General features: G+C 36.7%; 1 protein-coding gene across 5 annotated transcripts in view; it reads right to left on the bottom strand.

The window, feature by feature from the left end:
- Positions 1 to 23,086, bottom strand: part of CFAP47 (cilia and flagella associated protein 47) — a 504,616-nt gene that overhangs the window by 471,339 nt on the left and 10,191 nt on the right. For all 5 annotated transcript variants that reach the window (XR_005386243.1, XR_005386242.1, XM_038587158.1 and 2 more), the window contains exons 3-8: positions 21,806 to 21,921; positions 14,841 to 14,979; positions 12,372 to 12,600; positions 11,717 to 11,877; positions 9,996 to 10,123; positions 6,851 to 7,086 (exon numbers count right to left, since the gene is read on the bottom strand). Coding sequence is in view for 3 of the 5 variants with exons in the window: in XM_038587158.1 (XP_038443086.1) it covers positions 6,851 to 7,086; positions 9,996 to 10,123; positions 11,717 to 11,877; positions 12,372 to 12,600; positions 14,841 to 14,979; positions 21,806 to 21,921 (1,009 nt within the window). In the remaining 2 variants the exon portion in view is untranslated. The remainder of the gene's footprint in view (positions 1 to 6,850; positions 7,087 to 9,995; positions 10,124 to 11,716; positions 11,878 to 12,371; positions 12,601 to 14,840; positions 14,980 to 21,805; positions 21,922 to 23,086) is intronic.

Genomic DNA, 23,086 nt, shown 5'->3' with positions numbered 1-23,086 from the left:
GGCCTGGTTCAGGGATCATTCTTTGTAAACAACTCTCTCTCCCCCTAGTTTTATGCCCTCTTCCCCTACCCTTGCCCCATCAAAAATTCAGCAGCAATTGTTAAACATCACAGCTACTTGAGGTCGCATTACTACTTAAGGCCAATAAGAGGCAAAACAAACCAAAACAAAACAAAAAAAAAAAAAGGAAAAAGGAAAAAGAAAGGAACCCAAAACATTCAGATGATATTTGAAAAGCTCTGACATATTCTTGGGAACCTAGATCACCATACACATGTGTAGAACAACGTATATGCCCAGGAAATATTTGAGAAAGCTCTGATTTCTGACTTCTGGCTGACTTTGAGACTCTGTACAAGGTGAAATTAAAGACCAAAAAGAGCTATAAACTACCTGACAGAACAATGAAGATATGCTTTACCCAATACACCTACACAAAGGTTCTTGGCAATGGCTTTGAGACTTATTAATTCAAGGAATTTAAGAGAAGCTCTGCCCAATCATTAGCTAACCCATAAATTAACTGAGCAGATTCTTGTTTGGCTACACATAGCAAAGATAACAACCTTTACAGACTCGTGTAGAAAGTCACTAAAGAAAAAGAACAACAAAAACAAATAGTGATAACAATAAATCTTGGGAACTATCGGATTTCAGAATTGCCAAATTATATCATTTAACATGCCCAGTTTTCAACAAAAAATCATGGGACATGAAAAGAAAGAGAAAAATGTGGCCAATACACAGAAAAAAATGCAATAAATAGAAACTGTGCTTGAAGAAACTCAGATGTTGAACTTACTAGACAAAGATGATAAGTTGACTATTATAAATACCCTCAAAAGACTAATGGAAAATATGTCTAAAGAATTAAAGGAAGACACCAAAAGCAAAGGCAACAAAAATAAAAATAAACAATAAATAAAGTGGGGCTTCATCAAACTTAAAAGCTTCTGCACAGCAAAGGAAACCATTAACAAAATGAAAAGGTAACCAATGAGATGGGAAAAAAATATCACTCATTAATTATCATCACATCAACATCACTAGTCATCATAGATGCAAATCAAAACCACAATGTGGTATCATGGAACACCTGTCAGAGCGGCTATTATCAAAAAACACAATAAATACTAAGTGTTTAGCAATAAAATAAGAACAAAACATTGCCATTTTTTGACAACCTAGATGTACTTTGAGGGCATTATGCTAAGTGAAATAAGTCAGACACAGAAATAGAAATACCATATGAACTCACTTCAATGTGGGATCTAAAACCAAAACACAAACAAAAAAACCAAGCTCATAGATACACAGTAGAGACTGGTGGTAGTCGGGGCAAGGGGAGGTAGATGGGCAAAATAGATGAAGGGAGTCAAAAGGTACAAATTTCCAGCTATAAAATAAATAAGTCATGAGAATATAACATACAGCATAGTGACTACAGTTCATAATACTGTATCACATATTTGAAAGTTTTGACAAGAATAAATCTTAAGAGTTATTATCACAATTGAAAAAATATAATTATGTATAGAGATAGATATTAAATAGACTTATTATGGTGATCATTTTCCAATATATACAAATATCATTACACTGTACACCTGAAACTAATGTTACATGTCAAATATTTCCTGATTAAAAAAAGAATTAGAAAAGGTATGAAAACATCCCACAAAATAGAGACTATCAATAAAGTAGAGAAATTGTTAAAAAAAAATAATGAGAAGGATATATGGAAAACTCACAAATATGTTAAAATTAAATGGTACACCTAAAAACCAATGGGTCAAAGAAATCTCAGGGGAAATTAGAGAATACCTTGAGATAAAGGAAAACTGTAACACAACATACCAAAACTTATGAAATGCAGTAAAAGCAGTGATCAGAAGTAAATTTAAAAGGCCTAGGGGATCCCTGAGTGGCGCAGTGGTTTAGCGCCTGCCTTTGGCCCAGGGCGAGATCCTGGAGACCCGGAATCAAGTCCCACATCAGGCTCCCGGCATGGAGCCTGCTTCTCCCTCTGCCTGTCTCTCCCTCTCTCTCTCTCTCTCTCTTTCTCTCTTTCTGTGTGTGTCTCTCATGAATAAATAAATGAAATCTAAATAAATAAATAAATAAATAAATAGCCTTCAATCAGGGTACCTAGATTGCTCAGTCCATTGGGCATCTGCCTTCTGCTTGGTTTGTGATTCCAGGGTCCTGGACCAAGCCCCGCATTGGGCTGCCTGCTCAGTGGGGAGCCTGCTTCTCCCTCTCCTCCCTGCTTGTGCTCTCTCTCACTATCTCTGTCTTCTCTCTCACTCTCTCTCTCTTTCAAATAAATGGATAAGATCTTTAAAAAGGCTTTTAAAAAGCCTTTAATCAATAACCTAAATTTCCACTTTAGGAAATAGAAAAATGAACAACAAAGTAAGCCAAAGTGAAGAGAAGAAAAGGAATGGTAAAGAAAAAAGCAGTAATACATGAAATAAAGAACTAAAAGCAATAGAGACAATCAACAAATCTGAAACTATAACTTTGAAATGACCAACAATGAAAAATCATTAGCTAGACTCACCAAGCAAAAACAATAAAAGACAAAAACTCAATTTGCTACAATTGAAAATGAAAGAGAGAATACCACTATCAACTTTACATCAATAAAAAGTGAGGGAACATCAAAGTAAAAAGCTTCTGCACAGTGAAGGAAACAATTAACAAAACTAAAAGGCAACCTACTAAATGAGTGAAGCTATGTACAAATGACATACCTGATAAAGGGTTAGTATCTAAAATATATAAAAAACTTATACAATTCAACACTCAAAAAAAAAAAAACAATCCAATTAAAAACGAGAAGACATTCTTTCTCCAAAGAAAACATACAGATGGCCAACAGATATATGAAAAGATATGCAAAATCACTCATCATCAGGGAAATATAAACCAAAACCACAATGAGACATCACCTCACATCTGTCAGAATGTCTAAAATCAACAACACAAGAAACAACAAGTATTGGTGAGGATGTAAAGGAAAAGGAACCCTCTTGCACTGTTGGTGGGAACGCAAACTGGTGCAGCCACTATGGAAAACAGTATAGAGGTTCCTCAAAAAGTTAGAAAGAGAACTACCCAGTGATCCAGCAATTGCACTACTAGGTATTTACCCAAAGAATACAAAAACACTAACTCAAAAGTATATATACATGCCTATGTTTATTGCAGTATTATTTATAATAGCCAAATTATGGAAGTAGCATAAGTGTCCATCAATATGTGAATGGATAAAGATGTGGCACAAATATATATTTTTAAATATATATTCTAATATATGTATATGCATATGTATACATATACATATATTAGAATATTATTCGGGCATATAAAGAATGAAATCTCACCATTTGCAGCAACATGGATAGAGCTAGAAAATATAATGCTTAGCAAAGTCAGTCAGAGAAAGACAAATACCATATGATTTCACTCATATGTGGAATTTAAGAAACAAATGAACAAAGGAAAAAAAGAGAGACACAAATGAAGAAACACATTTTTTCTAAGATTTGTTTGACAGAGAGAGCACAAGTAGACAGAGCACAAGCACATGGGACTTGACCCAGGACCCTGAGATCACGACCCAAGCCAAAGGCAAATGCCTCAACTACTGAGCTAGCCAAGCACCCCCAAAGAAACATTTAACTGAGAGAACAAACTGATGGTTACCAGAGGGGAGGTAGTGGGAGGAATGGGAGTAAGGAGTGCACTTATCATGATAAGCACCGAGTAATGGATGTATGGAAGTGCTGAATCACTATATTGTACACCTGAAACTAATATAACAATGAATGTTAATTATACTGGAATTAAAAAACAATTTATAAAACGTATTTAAATAAAATAAGTTCATTTGAACAAAGTAGTTGATTTCAATAAATAGAAAACCAAAACTTGACACACACAGACACAAAAACAGTATGAGGTAATATGATGAACAAGTGTATGCCAACAAATTAGATAACCTAGATGATATGGACAAATTCTTGGAAATCTGCAAATTTGTTATTCTATAAAGACAGATTAAATCTATCCAACTTTGGAGGGATGGAAGTCATTCTAATGAAGCAGGAAGAGTTATAAATATAAGCAGGGAGCCTGTTGAGGGACTCCATCCCAGGACCCCAAGATTATGACCTGAGCCAAAGGCATTTGCTTAACCAAATGAGCCACCCAGGCACATCTGAATTATACACTTTAAATGTATGAATTTCATGGTATGTCAATTATATTTCAATAAGCTAGTATTAAAAAGAATAATTTAGGTCACTTCTAAATAATCAAAGACTATCTGACCGTGACCAACCTGTGCACACCACAGTCATCCAGCAATTCCGTTTCCTAGATTAACTTTTTATTAATTTGAAAGTTATTAGTGCTTGAGAAACCCAGAAACGCAGAGAGTTAAAAACTGTATTAGGAACTTGGCTATCAGACACGTTTTGAAAGATGTGCGTGTCCTGGAGAAAATAGAGTTGGTAGATTTAAGCAAACTGACCTAAAGAAAGGCTAAGAAGCAGTTAAAAAGCAAACGTTTTACATAGTGGTTAACATCAGTTATTATTCTATAAAGACGGATTAAATCTATCCAACTTTGGGGGGGACGGAAGTGAGTCATTCTAATGAAGTAGGAAGAGTTATAAATATAATCTGCATGCATTTAAACATGTATACAATAGTTCCTGATTGCAACTGGGAGAAAGCTTCCATCAATAATTTTATGAGCCGTATCACAAAGCGGTGGAGAAAAGATGGTAACACAAGAATCCGAGGTGAAACTGGAAGCATTCATGCTTGCTACTGTTTAGAGCAAGGCTCCAAACTTTTTCTGTAAATGGCCAGACAGTAAATATTGTAGGCTTTATGGGCCATAGAACTGTAAAAATTAATAAAGGTAAACTTCACTAAAATGGAATCAGGAGGCCAGAAGGAGGAGCTCTCATGCCCTGCCACTAGACTTCAATTACAGGAAGAATCATGGATTGGAAAGAATCATGAGCTACTGGTCCCAACCGAAAAAGATGTACATTGCTTCTCCTATAAGAAATCAACTACCCCAGCAACTCAGCCAACAGAAAACTGTTGTCACCCTGAACTGCTTTTCTTCCATGGACTTTCCTTCAAAATAACCACTGCCAACTTCCTCCTCCTCCATAAAACAACGTTCCTCTCTTTGGTTGTTGGACTAGCCTGTGGTTTTTGTCATAGCTTGTTTGCCCAAATTACAGTTCTTTGCTATTCCCAAGTAAATCCAGTTTGCTGGCAAAATAACTATCATATTTTTAAAGTCAACACAACTCTCTCACACCTATTCAACTTTGCCTTTGTAGTGTGAAAGCAGCCATAGGCAACAGACAATAAGAGCAGCTATGTTCCAACAACAGTTTACTTAAAAAGACAGGTGGCAGGCCAGATTTGATAGTCTAAACCTCCTGGTTTAGAGGACAAAGGCAAGAGTTCTCTGAGTAGCGAGAAAGAAGCTGGCCTGGTACTCACAGGTGTTCCTCAGAGTTAAGCTTGTCTGCTCCACACCAGCAGTTGCTCCACACCTAGGCCAGTTAAGGATCATCAGTGGGGCTCTAGGAGGGCACGGAAGTGAGTCTACCACAGGTGCAGCCACAGCCATAAGGAGCTGAGCTGTGCCACCTGTGTCCCTGGGTGGCCCTGCTATGCCCCCAGCACCACCCATGTGGAACCCCCATACTGATTGTGCAAGGGGATGGTGGGGTTGCGGTGGCAGGCTATTTCTCTGCTATACCAGCTGTGAGATAGTACGAGTCACTCCAAGATTACAAGCACCTGTGCCAAGACCCAAGCCTGTGCCAGGATCTGTTGACTCCCTACGCTCAGATAGCTCATAACTCACCTGATGCTGGCCTAATGATGACAAGCCTCCTGATGTGAGCCTACCCCACACCCACTACCCCTCACTGTGCTGGTGACACAGAATGCCCATGACCAGTGGCGGCAGGATGCCTTTCACATCAGCTGCTGAAGAGCTAGCTGGGGGGGACAAGGAGCATGCACTCATGCAAAAGGTTGAGAAACTCACCCCTCAGCAAGTCGTAGGACTATATATAGTGGCTAGTTTCCCCCAAACCACCTCAGCTTGGCAAGGCTGGGAGCCCTCAGAGGCAAAACTGCCAACCCCCTCCCTCCTGTGGTGGGTTATAACTATAGCATGAGGCTATAGCCCCTGCCCTTGAGGCACTAGACTTCCATTTGTCCCACATGTGTGCATACCAGCTGGGGCAACCTTCAGTCTAGAGGTGAGGCCCAAAGTATCTTGCACCCCCTTTCAGCATCTCTGAGATTGGGACAAGTGCCTGGTTCCTACCTCCTTTTCACTTTTTGCAGCTATTGGCAGCTACTAGCTCAGGGGCATCATCCTTCTGGTCACTGGGTTCCACTGTCCTAGACAAAGGCTTCAGGACTTGTTTCTGTACCCACCAAAGGAAGGGGGGACTAAGGCTCCATGATGAATATTTAAGTTTAGGGGCTTGCCTCCTGAGACATTGATAAATAAATACTCTCTCAGAAAAAAAAAAAAAAATCCTGAGAAGCAATAACTATGTTTTCTACTTCTAAGCATTCCCTACGGTGTCAAATGCTTTTCCTGCCACATGAAAGGGACTTAACAAATAATTATGGATACGGTATAAGTGCCAACACAAAAGTATTCATAACTAGGCCACAAAGAGATACAATTTATAATACTGGAACAAAATGAAATTTTTAATTCTTGCATGTCATTTTAGCAAATCTTAAAATATCTGAAGCATGTGAAAGCCTCGAATAATTAGCTTACCTGGACACATCCTTCATCAATCCTGCCCTTCTCAGGATCAATTTTAAAATGTGCAGTCTTTTGAAAGCGGTACATCACAGGAAGTGAGTTGGATCGATTTTGCATGATACACAGAGTCTCTGAATGTTCACCCATGAAACAAGGTGCAAAATTAAGGACCTTTCCTGGATCAAAGTGTAATAAGACAGGAAATCCTGAGCCTGTCAGTGCTAATTCCACTTTCTGAAATCGATCACCTGGAAAAGCAATAATAGCTTTTTAACATAAAAAGTGTTGGGAATCCAGAATATATTTGCTTGGTCCAAAAGGTGTCATCTGAAAGACCTGAGGAGACATGGGTAGTTCATTCAATCTTTCATTCAACAAAATTATTAAGTGCGTTCTCTATGCCAAAGACTCTTCTAGGCTGTGGGGATCCAGCAGTGAATGAAACAGACACTGTTCCTGCTCTGGTGGACTTTATAATCTAGTGAGGTGACACTGGCAATAAAATAAGGAAATATGTAGCATTTCAGAGAGGATAAGTGCTATGGGGAAAGGTAATGTAGGGTGAAGGGGTGCACCATTTGTCACCCAAAAATATGCCTCTTTGGCATAAGGATTATTTTAAGCTGATTATTGTTATGTAACAGCAGACACAAGAAAAGCTCTGAAAACTACAAAGAAGAAACTCTTATCAAAGAATGCAGACACTTAAATCTGCATAACAACTATACCCTCCTTTACTGTGATTTGCCTGAAAACCTCCCATAACTGCCTGACCCACTACAACAACTTTTGTCTTTAGCTGGAGATAGTATTTAAAGTAATGGCTTGGGTCATTTTGGAGAATTACTCAGGTCTTTCCCACCTATAGAGGAGGCATACTTGTCATTAAACTTCTATTTGTTTGTTTTTTTTCCCCCCTCTTAATCTGTCTTTTATTAAGGGAGGCCTCAGTCAAGAACCTAGAGAGGTACCGGGAAAATTATTTTCCTTCTCCTACAAGGGTAAGACAGAACACAATGTCTGAGGGCTGCTCCTTTATATGAGAAAGTCCAAAAAGGCATCTCTTAATAGGGAGACATTTAAGCAAAAAAATATAAAGGAACTCAGGAAGAAAATCCAGGAAAAGTACATTCCAGACAGACAGAAGAGCAAATACAAAGACTCTGAGATAGGAATTTCCTTGGCACATTCCAAAACCGTTAAAGAACCAAATATGGCTGGGTAAGAGTAGCAGAAGAAGGGTGAGACATGGTCATATTTAACATACAGTTTTAAGGGGAGAGTTAACAAAATTTGCTGATGGACTGGATATAAAATAGAAAATTGAGGGGGTCCCTGGGTGGTGCAGCGGTTTAGCACCTGCCTTTGGCCCAGGGCGCGATCCTGGAGACCCGGGATCGAATCCCACGTCGGGCTCCCGGTGCATGGAGCCTGCTTCTCCCTCTGCCTATGTCTCTGCCTCTCTCCTTCTCTCTCTATCATAAATAAATAAAAAATAAATAAAATAAAATAAAATAAAATAGAAAATTGAACACAGGATGAACGAGGATGCTAAGGTCTTGAGCCTGAGCAACTGAAGTGATAGAATTGCCATTTCTTGAGACAGGAAAGACTGTAGAAAAGACAGGTTATGGAGAAACCAAGAGGGTTTTTTGGACATGTTAAGTTTGAGATGCCTAACAGATATCCAAGTGGAAATGTCTGCTAAGTCACTTAATGTATTTAGAAGTTCAGAGTAAAGACAAAGGAAGAAGTCTTGGATGTTTGAGATGAGAAGAGAAGGTGTGTGATACTGATCTATCTGATCTATCGTGAGCAAGCAAATGAAAGGAGGAATGCAGCAGGAATGTTAACCATCTTAAAGGATCCACTTGGGGTTAGTGATTATAGATTAAAAAGTGAACCATCACAGCATGGTTTGGGGGTTTTTCCCAACACAATTAGCTTCCCAGGTGCAGACCCAGGGTAGGCTAAGATTGGAATTTAATCAGATTAGAAATTTGCCACTCAGTCACTATGGGATATGGGCCAAGAAACTTAACTGTACATGGAAAAGAGTGATTAAAATAATGAACAGAGGAATATAAGCTGGGCAATAACATAAGCATGAAGTTTTGGAGACACAGGAGAGAAGGCAATAACTATAAACCATAGGGTTTAATTAAGTGAATGAACAGCTTTGCACGGAGAGCACTGTAACTAGAATCTAAAAGACGACTGTGAATTTTTCTTCACTGAAGCTCTTACTAGCCATCTCTAGACTCTAAATTACCTTTAAGGCAAACTTACCATCTCCATCACTCACCGTTCCAAACTAGGTTAACTTGCAAGACTCAAACAAATCTTCTATGATAGACAGGCAGAGCTCAAATCACAAACCATGACACAAATCATAGCAAAGCACTCAATTTCTGTCCTCGGAAAACAGTTCAACCCTGCTCAATGGTATTACTCATCCTGACACACAATTCTTCTCAACTCCTGACTTGCCATGGCTCATCTTTCTAGATCCAATCCCTCACCTGTCTCTATCTTTATTTTCTCTTTGATCTGTCTGGCTAAGCTGAATTCCAAGTCTGATTACATTTTTTCTCACTATAGCCCATCTAATACTACCTGAGAATATTAAAAAGGGCAGTGCATCTTGACATGTGGCCTGCAAGGTAAATGTACTTATCAATACCCTATAATAAGATATTGTACCCTATTCCTAGAGCTCTGGTTCTAGGTCTTATCCTTTGACTGTTACCATATGTAGATTCTAAGAGCTGAAGTTCTGGTAGAGATGGGAATGGGTTGTTTGTACTATATTAATCTCTAAGAGAAAACATAGGCTTAAATGGAAAAAGAAGCCAGGTTGGTTCATGCATTTTCTTTTTTCATTCCTTAACTCTAGATCATCATGTTTATCTAATGTCATTTAAAAATAATGAAGTCGTCTAAATTCTAACTTGAAAAATTATTATGTAAATGATTCTGTGGTTGACTTCTTTCTTAACATGCCACAAAAGACTTTTTAAGGTCTCTCGCATGTCTGCATTTTTGTTCTATTCAATAAGTATACATTTTTATTAAATTGCCTCTAAAATATGATATCCACACTTCTGAATAATTTAAACTGCTATATATTTGATGCGTATACTCATTTCATACTTACTTTTGATGGTTTTACTGTTATCGTCCCTCAAAAATCCATCTTTACTTCCCACAGAGTCAAATCTCAAAAAGACAGCATAGTCCTGCCTGTGCGAAGGATCATTATTCTTTTTACCATCAATCATTAGCCTATAAAAAATTACAATCAATTATTTTTAAAGCAAAGATGATACACTCTACTACATCTCAATAAGGATCAACTCAATCCTTAAATCTATGCAAACAGATGAAAGTTCAGGAATAAAAATATAATTGTGATCCATTCTCTAAAATTACTGCCCAGATGTAGAGACTTGCCAAAAGAAGGCCACAAAACGTAAAGATTCCAAAAACGAGCTCATGACAACATCTGCAAGCCAAAAGTAATTTAAATATACTAAATTGTCAAGGTCCAGCTTCAATGTCACTTTCTATGCAAAGGTTTTTCTTTCCAGGCCGAGTTCATGGCTAGCTAAGGGCTCTGTTCAATTCCTACAATAGTCTTTGTTACCTCTGGATGAAACTGCAAACCTCCATTCCATATCTGTCTCCTCCTGTGGACTAAGCACATATTGCTAGCCACATACTCCATATTCTTAGCAGAACAAGCAATTTGGAGAACAAGATTTGATAACAGTCAAATCTTACCAGAGGAGAAAAGGAGAGGAAAGAGGGGAAGAAAGACCAAAGCCAGAGATGAGTTACCTCTCATCACACACACACACACACACACACACACACACACACACACACAGATAGATGTGAAATACTACATAGGAATGCAAGTCGCATGTTAAAAACATATTTAACTAAGACTTCCAGTCATAATCAGACCTATGAGTTTATGCTAGACTCTCAAATAAAGGTAACATGCTGCCATGAAAAAGAATATTTAGAATTCAAAGATTCTGTGTTAAACAGAATCTTATACATTGGCCAAGGAAATTTCCTGCAGGAAAATATGATTCATGAGGCAATTACAAAATGTACAAATAGAACAATTACTTGATTTATTACCCTCCTTAAATTAAAATACAATTCGGTCTCCAACAATTGGTATCATCATCAAGTGACACCCAGTTGCCCCAGAGAGAAGTACCTTGAACACTGCCTCCTCGCAAAGGTAAACATCCAATTGGATCAATTGTTGCCGCCCCCACATGGCCACCTCTCCAGTAGAGCTGAAATTGCTACTATATATTTAAAACAGCATTTCCAAATATATTTTCAAACTAAATAACCAAACCAAGTACACAGAATTAGGAAAAATATACATTGGCAAAGGTCCTAAAAGTCTGTGTCAATTTCAGCAAGCAGAGGTGGTTGATCCCAGCAGCTGCTATAGGCTTCATATTCATGCTACTTAGCAAGTATTTTGCTGTGGCAAGAGCACTGCATCCTCTCTGGAGGCACCTAAACATACTGCATGCCACTGGCCATCACCTATTTCTGCAGGGACAACGGGGTCTTGCTGCACAGAGTCATCTGAGACCACAATCCAAAACAACACAGAACTTCCACTTCTACCAGGTCTAAAGAGATCTGTAATCTGACATGAAATATTTAGAACAAAATTTTTCAGTATTCGAAATAATGTTAACCATGTTGGAAACTTTAAGAGCCGTAATAAGAAAAAGCTGATTGGTACCTTCTGACAAGTTTTACTATTAAAGTCAATTTGATGAATGTATGATTGATATGCTTTCAATGAATAAAAAACACAATAATTGAATTTTTGCTTACTTTGGGCTGAAACAAAATGTAATTGTAGTCTTTTGATAAGGCAGTAACCTCCCTTCATTAGGAACACATGAGATAAAAGTGGTAATATCTATGTTCTTTGATTTTCTTAAGTAGGTGAGATTATTTAAAGCAACATCTGTTTTTTGGTGTATATTTGTGCCCTGTAATATAAAATCAGAAATAAAAAGAATATTATGGCAGAATGCAAATAAAATATTTTAAGAGGAGATCATAACATGATTGTTGAAATTTTAGTCTAGAAGATAGAGAATATGAATGTCTTTAAAGTAACATACATAAATTTGACCAAGGGACATCATAAAACTAAAGGAACTGTTGAAAAATTGATGAGAACAGAAATCCCCACAACTAGCTACTAATCCATAAGAAGCACTTGTCTGGTTTATTTCAGATACAGATCCCTATCAGTGTTAATTTAATTTACAGAATTTTTTGAGGTTGAAGACAAATGAAAGGGAATCAAATCCGTCCGCATGTTAAAACATACTTAGAAAAAAATTAAATAAATTAAATTAAATAAATAAAATAAACATACTTAGAATAATTTAACAGCTTTTTTTGGTTATATGCAAGTTCAAAACAATCTGTTTCAAAACATAATACCTGATCTTCCCCTGTTGCATTATTTACTTACCAGTTCTTCTCCAACTGAGTCACTTTGCATTATGGCCACCCAATTTATAGGTTCTGGGCTGTTATTGTATAGAAGAGCACGTTCAATTTTTGAAGTTCCGAAGAAAACAGAACCAAAGTGTATGCATTCCAACTTTTTGTCATTACTCATGTTTAACAATTCAATAATCTGCTCAACCACATGAGCTTTGACACTCAAGAGTATATCTGGACGACCTTGCAAACTCACCCTACAAGATAATAAATTATATATATTTTTAAATTAGAATTCTATATACTTAAGTTTTCTCCTAAATATTTGGATAAGCAGAAATTTTATAAAATCTCATTATAATTAAAATTCAAAGGCCTGAGAGCAATTCCTTTTTCATACATGCCAGAGAATGCCATGACCTTCTGACTGTCTGAATCTGCACAGTGGAATGGCATATGTACAACCTAATTCATTGTCCCCAAGAAACAACAAAGTTGGAAAACAATCACATGAATTGACTTCAAAAAGGACTTATTGCTAGGTTCATCTCACCAACTATTTTGTAAACATTAGAACTGGATAGGATGATTTAGATGGTCGCCTGTAGTTCTAGAATTCTGAGATTCTTTTCTAACTCATCCCACTCCCCCAAGTCCAATAGCCAATCTCATCTCAATCCTAATAACCCTATTCCCTATGAAGTAAAATCTCAGCAAAATTCCACTTGTTTGTTGAAATGAAGATCTCCCCATAAAGCTTCACTTCCTAGACTAATTTCAAATCCCTTTTGCAACTGCCCACATATGCACATGCCTCCCTCTGTGGCATAAATGCAATCCTTTTGACTCTCACCCCATCAAATACCACAAATAACTCACCACTCCACAAAAATCACGTAAGTCCTTATCTTACACTACATCTGTGTCACAGTGGGCAAGTCTGGCACCATCTAAGCATATCTCTCCTCCTTTAGCTTTCTTGATGCCATACTTTGATGGTTTCCTTCTAACTTATTCAGACGTTACCTTCTCGTTCTTCTAAGGCTTGGATATTTTATAAACTGCATGAATAATAATGTCTCTCTCCTACTCTTTTATACTCAGCCCTCCTTGTCAAAGTTATTTTCAACACTTCATGCTTCAATACAACTTATCCACTGACACTCCTCAAGCCAATACACCTCGACCAAATTCTTTTTCTGTGCCTCAAGATAAGTAAATCTAATAGGCTCCACAGGATTCTGCAAAGCAAATCAATTCCAGCAGTTTAAAACTGAACTCAAGATCCTCTCCCACAGACCTGTCCTTCTTCTTACCTTCCCTCTCTATAACCAGTCCCTACATCTAGTTAAATCTGCCTCCATAACATTTCTTCAATCAGCACACTTCTCTCTATACTTTCCAATCTGTACCTTAGCTGAAACCTTCATCATTTCTTTTCTATTTTACTATTATAGTTAGTAGTCAGGCTATCTCTCCACATATGTACTCCCTGATTTGTTGTGCCCACTGTTATCAGCACGACCTTTCTAAATTGCAAACTAATCAAGACACTCCCATCTTAAAACCTTCCCGAGATTCCACAGACTTCACAATAAAACCTAAGCTTCTATCAGGGCTCACAACTGTTTATCAAACATTTTTCTGGCTCTGACCTTCAGTAAGAAATGTATTTACATTGCAAACACACACACATGCACACACATGCATAGAGAAATACACAGGCACACATGCATGCACACATACACATTCATGAAACAAGTTTTGCAAAAATATTTGCCCTTACTATGTGAGATACATTCTGATATTATCTATTTCACTATTTTGATGCTGGTGGTGATCTATTATAGTGAATGCACATTCCACTAATGGACTGAGACATACAACATTAAAAAAACACTGTCCTATGAAGTCCTTTACTGGCCCCTGCGCCATTCTGGGTTTCTGGTCTCATCTCCTGTCACTCCACACCTCCATCTCTTTGCCTCTACATTGCCTCAGCTCTCTCGGTGTGTAACATTGTCTATTTACCTCCAAGATTTCAAGTCTTCTATGTGCTCTGCCTGAAATTGTTCTTCTAATTTACCCTCACCAACACCCACCTCTCCTGTGCACATGTGCGCACACACACACACATACACACACACACATGCACTCAGCTCAAATCACACCACTGCTCTTTGTCTGGCTACTTCCTACTAACCAATAAATATTTGAGTACACTATCACCTCCTTACTGGAGCCCTTTCCTGATCCACTCCCTCACCCCCACAAAATCCAAACTAGGAACTCCTGTTATATGTACCTATAGGCCATCCTCTAGTTCTTCCCATTTTTGAGTCTCTGGTGCTTGGCAAATAGTAGAAACTCGGTGAATGAATTCTGAATGAAAGAATAAAGAAGCTAATATACATTCAAGACAATAAGCATATCTGAAAAGTAAAACTGGAACATATTAAGTACTACATTAGAATTAAGAACCATAGTATATACTTACATTGCCACTTCATTTACAATTCTGGGCTCATCAGCACAGAAATCCACTTTAACAATCATGGATGACTTGGGCTCCACAATACCATTACTCGGAAAAATGACAATGGGTAATTGGCCCTGGTATTCTGTTTTAAATGTACCTAAGGAGAACAAGAACAGATGGTTTACATCTGGATCCTTACAGTGTTATATTCACACTCTTAATAGGAGACAGAGTATATAGTCAATTGTGGACCAAGAATCACAGCTTTGATTATAAGTTTAGTCTCTGGGGTTACCCAACAAATGTGAGCTGATTGTTAGGACTCAAGCTTCATTGATCATTAAAATATACTATCTGCTTACAATGTTCAGACACGTATGCTAAGAGCTTTGTATATGTTAATCTATGTAATCCTCAGAGTGATTCTCTGATATAGGTTCAATCATTACCTCCATTTCATAAATAAGGAAAAGAAGCTTACAATGGTAGAGTGATTTGTGGTAGATTACACAGTTGACTTCAATTCTTCACCCTTCTCTGCATCTTACCATTATGCTACTGTGGGCAAAGTATCTTTTCCTACTCCATGACTTCGGGCCTGAACATGTGATTTGCTTTGACCAATAGCATATGGGTAGAACTGAAAACATGCCAGCTCCAATCCCAGATGTTCTCTGACACTACTATCATGTAAGGTGCTTGAATAACTGATGCCCCTTTGGCCTGTGGTTCAGAATGAGCACATGTAGAACACAGCCTCCACCTGAGTCACAAGACCTGCAGTGAGTAACAGAAAATCCTCAGCTGCCTAAATTTGAAGCAGAGATACCCAGCTGACCCCAGTTTAGATCAGTCAAGTTCCAGCCAATCTGCATACAAATGAACAATCAAAATACAATTGCCTTTCTAAGACACAAAATTGTGGGGTGGTTTGTTACATAGCAATAGCTGACTGCCACAGTTAGAAATTAATAGAGCTAGGACTTTCACTTGGATGTTTCTGACCAAAGAGCTCACACTTATGGACATTGCCACTTTTTAAAAGATTTATTTATTTATTTATTTATTTATTTATTTATTTAAGTAATCTCTACATCCAATGTAGGGCTAGAACTCAACCTCAAGATCAAGAGTCACCTGCTCTACCAACTGAGCCAGTCAGGAGCCCTGTCACTTACTGATAAATGAATTAATGCAGTTCACATAGGGAAAGGGCAAAAGGAATGGGTTTCTAGAATCAAATAGCATGGGGCACATGGGTGCCACAGTCAGTTAAGTGTTTGACTCTTGATTTCAGCTCAGATCTTGAGATTGAACCCCGCACTAGACTCCTCAGTCAGCATAAAGTCTGCCTAAAGACTATCTTCCCCTCTCCCTCTACCCCTTCCTCCATATTTGCTCTCTCTCTCTCTCTCTCTCTAGATCTCTAAATTAGTCTTTTTTTAAAAAATAGAATCAAAGAGCATATGAGAAGGAGCCTTAGAAAATGTCTTATTCTGAAAGCAGATATGGTTCACAATTTATGGTCATGTTTAGTCACTGCATGAAATCCTTGAGCTCACACATTATGTCTTCCTCATCTCTGTGGTCCTAGCACCCTACACAGTGCCTAGCACCATGTGGTGCTCAAGATGTGTCCAACAAATGGAAGTAGCCAGCCACAAATTTCCTTAATATCATTATGCGAAATAAATACAAATGAGCATCCTGCCAACATAAACTTTGCAAATTCTAGCTCACCAATTCTAAATCACATTTGATGAAATTTTCCAAAATTACGAATTTCATTCTGGAAAATAAAATATTAGCATAATAAAAGTGTTGAAAGTATAAAAAGGCAAAAAACTTTTTAAAGTACAGAGATGATCTGATGGAAAAGTCAAACAGTAACGAAATTCGTTCTTCTGATCATTTTAGGGAAGTACTAAGAACATATTTAAGAGTTTTTTCCTAAAAAAAAAAAAAGTTTTTTTCCTGTTATAAAACAAAAATTCAAATAAATGTTACTGACTCAGTTCTTCAGAAAAGGAAAATTATGTGAGTCACAGTTAAGGCTGAGTCAGTGAGATAGTTCCTATATTGTAATCATTTTGATATAATTTGACAAAAGAATTTAAGGGAATATTTCAAAAATTTATTTAGGAACAACCCTCAAACCAAAAGAACATAGTTCAATCTTCCAAATATATTAAAACAGTGGCTAAACAAATATTACTGTGTCTTATACAACTTTATTGCCACTAGTAATAGTGAAATATTTGACTTTTATTTTTAAATCACTAACAACAGAAGCAAGGACATCATACTAAGGGAAGAGTGTCATTGAAGGAAGGATGTTACAGAAGGAATTTTTGTCATCAAATTTTCATTTCTTTTTAGATATGACACTGGCTGATGTTTGGAGAATGAACTAGGAGATAAGGGACTTCAGAGAAATAATTTCAGTTAGTATACTTACTAAGCAAAAGAAGATGTTGGCCCGTTGTAGAAAAGTGGCAACAGGACAGAGGAAAGAGGATTACTGACATAATTAGGAAATTGAATAGACAGGATTTAATAACTGACTAAGGGGGTAGGAGGTGTAAAAAAGGAAGAGGTCAAGGATTTTGCCCAGTTTCTGACTTGCCCAAATACATGGTAGTGATGTTTAATGAAAAAGAGAAAAGGAAAAGTTTTGGGGAAAAGGTGAGGAGCTTAGTTTTAGACATGTGAAGTTTGAGAAACCTGAAGGAAATGAAGAGGATTGTATAGACCTCAGTGAAGGAACAGGAATGGCAGTGATTACCTAGGGGGAATGTGCTGACTCAGGAAACGTGCATGTGTGTGTTTGTGTCCATGCACATCCATGCAGATTCTAAGAAATGCTCACATTTAAGCAACCCCTCAAAAAGGGATAACAATCCACAAAAGAGAATTGAAGAGGAGGAAGGTGGTAGAAATGAATAATTCTCACATCAATACTAAATATTTACTGAACACTTAATATGTATCAGAGAGTGTGCTAAGCATCTTATTAATCATCATTACAATTAGAAGAGGCAGGCACTATGTTTATCTCTACAATAGATGTTCGAGAAGTGTAAATTCCTTGCCTGGGGCTTCCCAGCCAGTAAATATAAGGATTTGAGTCCTGGAAGACCTCACTCTGGAACCTGAGCCACTATTTTATATAAGCCATTGAGGAGTCAAAGAAGTCGAACTTTTGGCTTTTTTTTTTTTTTTTTTTCAAGACAACACCAGTGACCACCTGTGTCAAATGTTGCTCATTAAGTCATGTAAAATAAATGCTTAGTCTTGTTCACTAATGAGACTTAGGAGAGCACATGGTATGTGAGTCTACACATAGTTGTGGATGGGATGATAGGTCCTCTACACAAACCTCTATGTTTTTTGTGTCTGAGTTGCTCTACTTTCCCTAGAGAAGCAGCTCAGGCATTGGGTGATGAAGTATATACATTGTTACCTTGTCTTTATTCTTCCAAAATTCTTTTAGAAACTATGAAGTATTCATGTAAAAGTATTTGTAATATTTTATTTTGTCCTTCCCTTCCCCTATGTTCATCTGTTTTGTTTCTTAAATTCCATGCAGACCATAATGGACGCCGAACTTTAGGAAACAAACTGAGGTTCGCTCGAGGGGAGGTGGGGGGAAGGGGTAATTGGGTGATGGGCATTAAGGAGGGCACTTGATGTAATGAGCACTGAGTGTTCTTTGCAACTGATGAATCACTAAACTCTACCTCTGAAACTAAAAACAAAAATAAAACAGAACAAAACAACAAATAAAAGCATTTGTAATACCAAGCCAAGGCAAACAGTCTGTAGTTTTATAAGCTGCTACTGAAAAATCAAGAGTCACAAACCCAAGGTTATTTTTTTTTCAAGTTTCCTTGGGTCTAAGCATTCTGAGGATATACCAGTCTTCATATGTCTCCAGACAACTGCTTTGGAGACTCTTCAGAATGTCCATATGGGATTAAACAGGTTACTTCTAAGTTCAATCAGCTTTCATTGAAAGCTTAATGCTTTTATTGTTATGTACTAAAATGACAAATCATTTTTTTTATTTTGTAATATCCTGGTCAAATTATTTTTAGAATTTTTTTTATTCAACTAATGATTCTTTACTGAAACTCTGAGAGATCACTGAACCAAATCAATTACACAAAGGTTTATTGAATGTCTACTGTTGCCCAGGATTGTATTATGCAAGAAATGTGTATTGAGATTCCATGACATCAGTTTCTAAGAAAACAAAAAATACACATTGAGAATAAGTAATGAGTGTTTCTCTGAGTAGTTAAGGAGGATCCCAAGCACCAGTCCCAGGACTTGGTCCAATTTAGCAAACTTCCTGGTTTATAGATGATGATAGGCTTTTCTAGACTGTGAAGTAGTGAGATGATGCTGATGATCAGGGAAAGGGGGAGAGTAGGCATTAAGAGCAAGAGAAAGGACATATTATCTTGGACAAAATAACCCAAGAAAACCTAAAGGTTGATGAGTTCTAAGGTAGCTGTTCAAACACAGAAATGGTGTGTGAAGATCTCACGAGAGACTTTAAAGACTGTTCTACATTATAACGCTGTAGTAGAAAAAGTCGTCTCAGATATTCAAGGTTACCGAGGGAAAAAGGGAAATGATTGCAGTTCCAGGCATGCTAAAATAATAATGCTTTTTCCGTGATGTTCTTTAAAAGATAAAAACTGAGAAACAATAAAATCATAAAACAGAACATGGAGTTCACCAGCTCAGAAGGTACTAAGAGTAGAGACTTATCTTAAAGACAAAACCATGTCTTCAAAATGAAAAGACAAGCACTACTTTGCACAGTAAGGAGTAAATTCAGGAAACATAGAGGGTGAGAAAGCAAAATGTATTCAACAATATTTGGCTAAATCCATGGATAATTACTCCATAATGGGCTATTAAAATAAAAAATCATGAAGCTGTTACATAGATCAACTAACAACCCTTCTGTCACCACCAGAGAGAAAAACAAAGCTATACATACCATGAATCTGCTGAGTGTGGCTTTTTAATGTCCTCTTAAGCATGCATATAAATTTATAAACATTTGATCTTTGACTCTAAAACTATAAAATATTTGTCACATAAAATCTTTTTAAAAATTTTTATTAAAATCATCTTTGGGTGCTAAATCTATTTTCTGCATAAGTGTTTTTCCTCATGAAAATACATTATTATTCTCATGAATATTTATATACTGTGCCTTGTAGATAATAAGGACTTTATGACACCTTACAGACACTTGCTACTGTGAATATAAAACATAATATCAATTTTGCTTATGGTGGAAAAAAATAATATTGTTCAATTCAAAGAAGGAGAAACAAAGTCAACACTAAGAAAATATATTCCATTGATAATAATTTGGTTTACTTTGTAAGGTAATAATTAACATTTCTTGGTACTCAATTACAATTTACAAACTGTAGTATTTACTACAAATCCTGTGAACACACAAAATATTAATATAACACTAAAAGCCAGTGTGGTTACTTTTCCTAAAATGTATGGGTCTAGATCTGAGGCTTAATTTTATTTACTTTATTTTATTAAGTACAATAATACTGAATATTCATTTAAAATTAAAATCACATATACTTGTTACTTACAGAGAGCTTTTATATGTAATAAAGCTGTACAGTTTGGTGACATTTTACAATAAGGAGAGGATATGATCAAAACTTTGAAGGGTTTAGAATGCACAACAGTTAAGAGAGATTTTTGGAAAATAAATAATAAAAATAAAATTCTCTCAATTACATACCACTGCTCTAAAAACAGAGAGTCTAAAGGACCATACAGTCCATAATTACTAAACATGAGACATCCCATCCTTAACACTGGAGTCAGACCACAAACGAGTCTAATATTCTACAATTCCACAGGCATCAGAAATTTAATCATTTAAAAAACAAAGCATGGAAAGTTGAAATGAGCAACATTCAGGGAAGAACAATTATCAGTTTTATTTGTTTAACCTCAGGAAGAAATCAATACAGTGACAAACTGTCTTTGTCTTAATAATTCCCACTGCTCAATCAAACAGCCCCAAAGAATATCCCCACTTAGTGTAACAGGCTTAGAATTAAGACCAGTTTTATGTATCTGAGAAACAGTCTCAGAAAAAAATGCCCTCCCTATGTGGATCTAGTCCTCATGTCAGCTCAGCAGAAATGGAAGCCTTGCCAGCCCAGATGCTGACCATCCAATTAGGTCAATGAAGGTATAAGCAATTTTATTATATACTGTATATCATCAATGAAGAGTATGCATGAACACACACACATACAGACATACACACCTTTATGGAAACTCTTAGGTCACAGTAAAAATCTCTAGAAACAATCCAGTCTGGAAAAAAGCATTTACTCTTTCAACAAAAAGTTAGCAAGATCTTTCTAGAGACCATCATGTAAATTCAAAGTTGAATATGATAGAGAAAAAGAACAAATATTTACTGAGTGCTGATGAGTCAAGTACCATATTACAACCATAAGTTCATACATAATTAAAAAGAGTTAATTTTATTAACCACAGTATATAAATGAGAAATATCAAGTTCAACATCCTAAAAGATAACTTGCCCCAGATCACACAGCTAGTAAGGCACTGTGCCCTGATTCTATCTCTGATGGCTCACTCTGAGAACTATGTCATTCCATAACACATATCCTGCCTTCTGTCTGCAGGGAAATCACCAGTCACCTGGGAGTCAGGCTATTAATCAGAATCATAAGGAGACAGATTCATCTTTCCTGCATTATTATCTATCAGTCTTTTACAGCCATTCTATTTAAGGGCCTTCAGTTTTGAGCTATTTCAAATGACAGACAACTTTTGGTGGGGAGTGAGGAATGAATCAGAGAGCCCATTAATTATACAAAGTATACATTTTAAATAATACCAACTTTCTTCCAAAAGTGGAAGTTAATTTATATAACAGAAAGATATACCTGGAACTCTGCCATGGTTAACGATATTAATCTCTTTACAATATACTTTACTATCAGCAACCAATGTGCCAAAATTAACTTCTGACTCGATTTCCAATTGACAGGATGGAATCAACCTAGAGGAAGAGAAAAGTGGACACTATAATTAACAATTATACCCTCATACTTAAATCCACAGGGGGACATACATAGACACCTTTATTAATTCCTTGTAAGACACTTATGTTTCCTTACACGTCTGTTGATGGCATATTTATCAGTAAAGAGAACTGTAAATAGACATGAAAACAAGATAATGAGATGCATTTTAACAAAGAAATCAGACTTTATGCATCTAAGAACATGGTTACCCTCTTAAGTACTCACCTTGATAGGCTACCCACATATCTCAGTAGTTTTGTTGCTCCAAGCATTCTTGGAATCTCCACCTAAACCTATAATACACTCTTTAGGCCCTCCTCAAAAAGGATGGAATTGATCTTAACAAAGCAGTTTGGATGATGCCAAATCTGATGAAATAAAAGAAGGCACTATGCTATAAAATGCCATTTGGAGACTAAAGCAAGGTTTAAGCACAAAGAGATACGATTGATTATTCACCTGTGTCTCTAACTTAAAGGGCTCACTGTAGCACATCTATACCATATATTTCATACACCTTTTAAAAATCCATTATAATCCTATATGCATGTCTCATAAGGATATATATTTTTTGTATATGGCTAATTCATAATTTATAAACATCATTAAATATATTATCCTGTTTGATACTAAAAGTTTTGTGAAAGGGTAGTAAATATTATTATGGCTATGTTACAGATGAAAAGCCAAAGACTTCAAAAGTCTCAATGACTTACCCAAGAAATTATTTAGATATAATATTGGTGACCTTAGCCATGAATCTATTCTATTAGATTTGGAATGCATTACCCTTACAAACCTAAGGATAACAGCACCAATAATTAATAGAGTAATAACTGATCTTTACTGAGTCCTTACATACCAGACACATGATTTAAGTAATTTACTCCACATAGGATACAACCTCCAAGATATAAATACAGACACACATACACACACAATATATAAATGAAAATACCTGAACAAAATATTTACAAATGCTGCTTTATGCACTGGGTCTTCCTTCTGGCATATATGTTTATATGTGAGTGCTTGTGTATTATTAAATATGTACAGACATTCCAGAGATCAGCCAGGACTGTCCTGCATATGCTGCTTCTTTAAGGGATACCATGTTCTTCTCATAAAGACATTGTAATT

This window comes from Canis lupus, chromosome X, assembly GCF_011100685.1.
Source record: "Canis lupus familiaris isolate Mischka breed German Shepherd chromosome X, alternate assembly UU_Cfam_GSD_1.0, whole genome shotgun sequence".
Classification (NCBI taxonomy): Eukaryota; Metazoa; Chordata; class Mammalia; order Carnivora; family Canidae; genus Canis; species Canis lupus.
The sequence above is the reverse complement of the archived record's forward strand: the minus strand, read 5'-3'. Positions and strand labels throughout refer to the sequence as shown.